The sequence below is a fragment of the Microtus pennsylvanicus genome, chromosome 19, assembly GCF_037038515.1.
Source record: "Microtus pennsylvanicus isolate mMicPen1 chromosome 19, mMicPen1.hap1, whole genome shotgun sequence".
NCBI classification, from domain to species: domain Eukaryota; kingdom Metazoa; phylum Chordata; class Mammalia; order Rodentia; family Cricetidae; genus Microtus; species Microtus pennsylvanicus.
In genome coordinates this window covers 36,129,836-36,131,363 of record NC_134597.1, presented here as the reverse complement: position 1 = coordinate 36,131,363, position 1,528 = coordinate 36,129,836, and the positions used below count along the sequence as shown (strand labels likewise).

Sequence of the window (1,528 nt, the reverse complement as noted above, 5' to 3'; positions counted from 1 at the left end):
TTTGTGTACAAGGTAGGTTTCAAGAAAAGGATCATGACGTCAACCATGCAACAAATTGAAACGGTTAGTGGTTTCTTTTTTCTTTTTAATTGTCATATCATAAAAATTGAGACTGATAAATGGTGTTATCTCTGTGACAGTGGTGCTTAGCTCCACTGTCCACTCTGCTGACACAGAAACACACCCACACCACACATCCCAGCACAGCCACTGAGCCTCCTGCATACCATCACCAGTCATGATGCAGCAGATCTACCTTTGTTTCCATGGCAATGACTGTCATATCTGAGTTGGGAGCAGAATAGAGGTGAAGCCTTTTTTCCAGTGATGCTCATGATTCCTCAGGTTTTCAGTTTTGATGCGAACCCAGAGAACTGTCCCAGTAGTTTCTGCCAAGCCCCCTTCACCTCCTTATTCCTCAGACTGTAAATCATGGGGTTCAGCATGGGTGTCAAAATTGCATAAAACAGAGAAATCAACTTCTCCTGAAGGACAGAGGGGCTGGAGCGAGGCTGGATGTAGGTGAAAATGGCCATGCCATAGCACAGGGCAACCACAGTGAGGTGGGAGGCACAGGTGTGGAAGGCTTTCCTTCTTCCCTCTTTCGACTGGATCTTTAGGATGGTGGAGATGATTTGGATGTAGGACAGGAGAACCAGGCAGAATGGGGTCATCAGGAGGATGATGCTAGATACCATAATAGCAACTTCATTGGTAGACGTATCCACACAGGCCAGCCTCACCACAGCAAGGAGCTCACAGGATATATGATCGATATACACATTAGTGCACATGGGCAGCTGAAAGGTGATAGCAGTCTGCATGACTGAATTGATGGAACCACTGACCCAAGATGCAAGAGCCATCCTACTACACAGTCCTGCATGCATAATGGCAGAGTATCTCAGCGGATTGCACACTGCCACATAGCGGTCGTAGGCCATCATCGCCAGTAGGACAAATTCAATCCCTCCTAAGCCCAGAGAAAAAAATAACTGTGCTGCACAGCTCAGAAACGGAATTGCTTTGTGTGTGGCAAGAAAATGAGCCAGCAGCTGAGGGACTATGCTTGTGGCATAGGACACATCCACAAGCGACAGGTTGGTCAGAAAGAAATACATGGGAGTGTGGAGTCTGCTGTCCAGTCTGATCAGAAGAACGATGAGAAAATTCCCCAGCACTGTCACCAGGTACATCAGCAAGAACAGGACAAAGAGGGAAACTTGAGTGTCCCAGTTACTGGACAGGCCAAGGAGGATGAATTCATGCGTCCATGTCTGGTTATCTGTTCCCATTGAAAAATGTCAGTCTGCAGTGAAAGCCAAACAGATGCTCATCAGCACAGAAAAGAATGTTTTTGATTCACTTGTGTAATATACCCATATGTCATCAGTTGGGCCAATGGTCTCTTTTGAAAGCCTTCAATCTTTTCACCCTTTATTTAACTTGGGGAAGGGAATGTGGTTTTTCTTTTCACCCTTATAATGTGTTGTTCTTAAGAATCTATCCTCAAGATGCGCTCAAGAGA

General features: G+C 45.7%; 1 protein-coding gene across 1 annotated transcript; it reads right to left on the bottom strand.

Moving 5' to 3' along the window:
- Positions 1-341: 341 nt before the first annotated feature.
- On the bottom strand, positions 342-1,295 carry LOC142838236 (olfactory receptor-like protein OLF3). Its single transcript, XM_075953604.1, has one exon. It carries the CDS (start codon positions 1,293-1,295, stop codon positions 342-344), a length of 954 nt encoding a protein of 317 aa, XP_075809719.1.
- Between the last annotated feature and the right edge of the window lie 233 nt (positions 1,296-1,528).

Coding starts and splice junctions, on each gene's coding strand:
- LOC142838236 (XM_075953604.1), bottom strand. CDS start 1,295: ATGGGAACAGATAACCAGACATGGACGCATGAATTCATCCTCCTTGGC.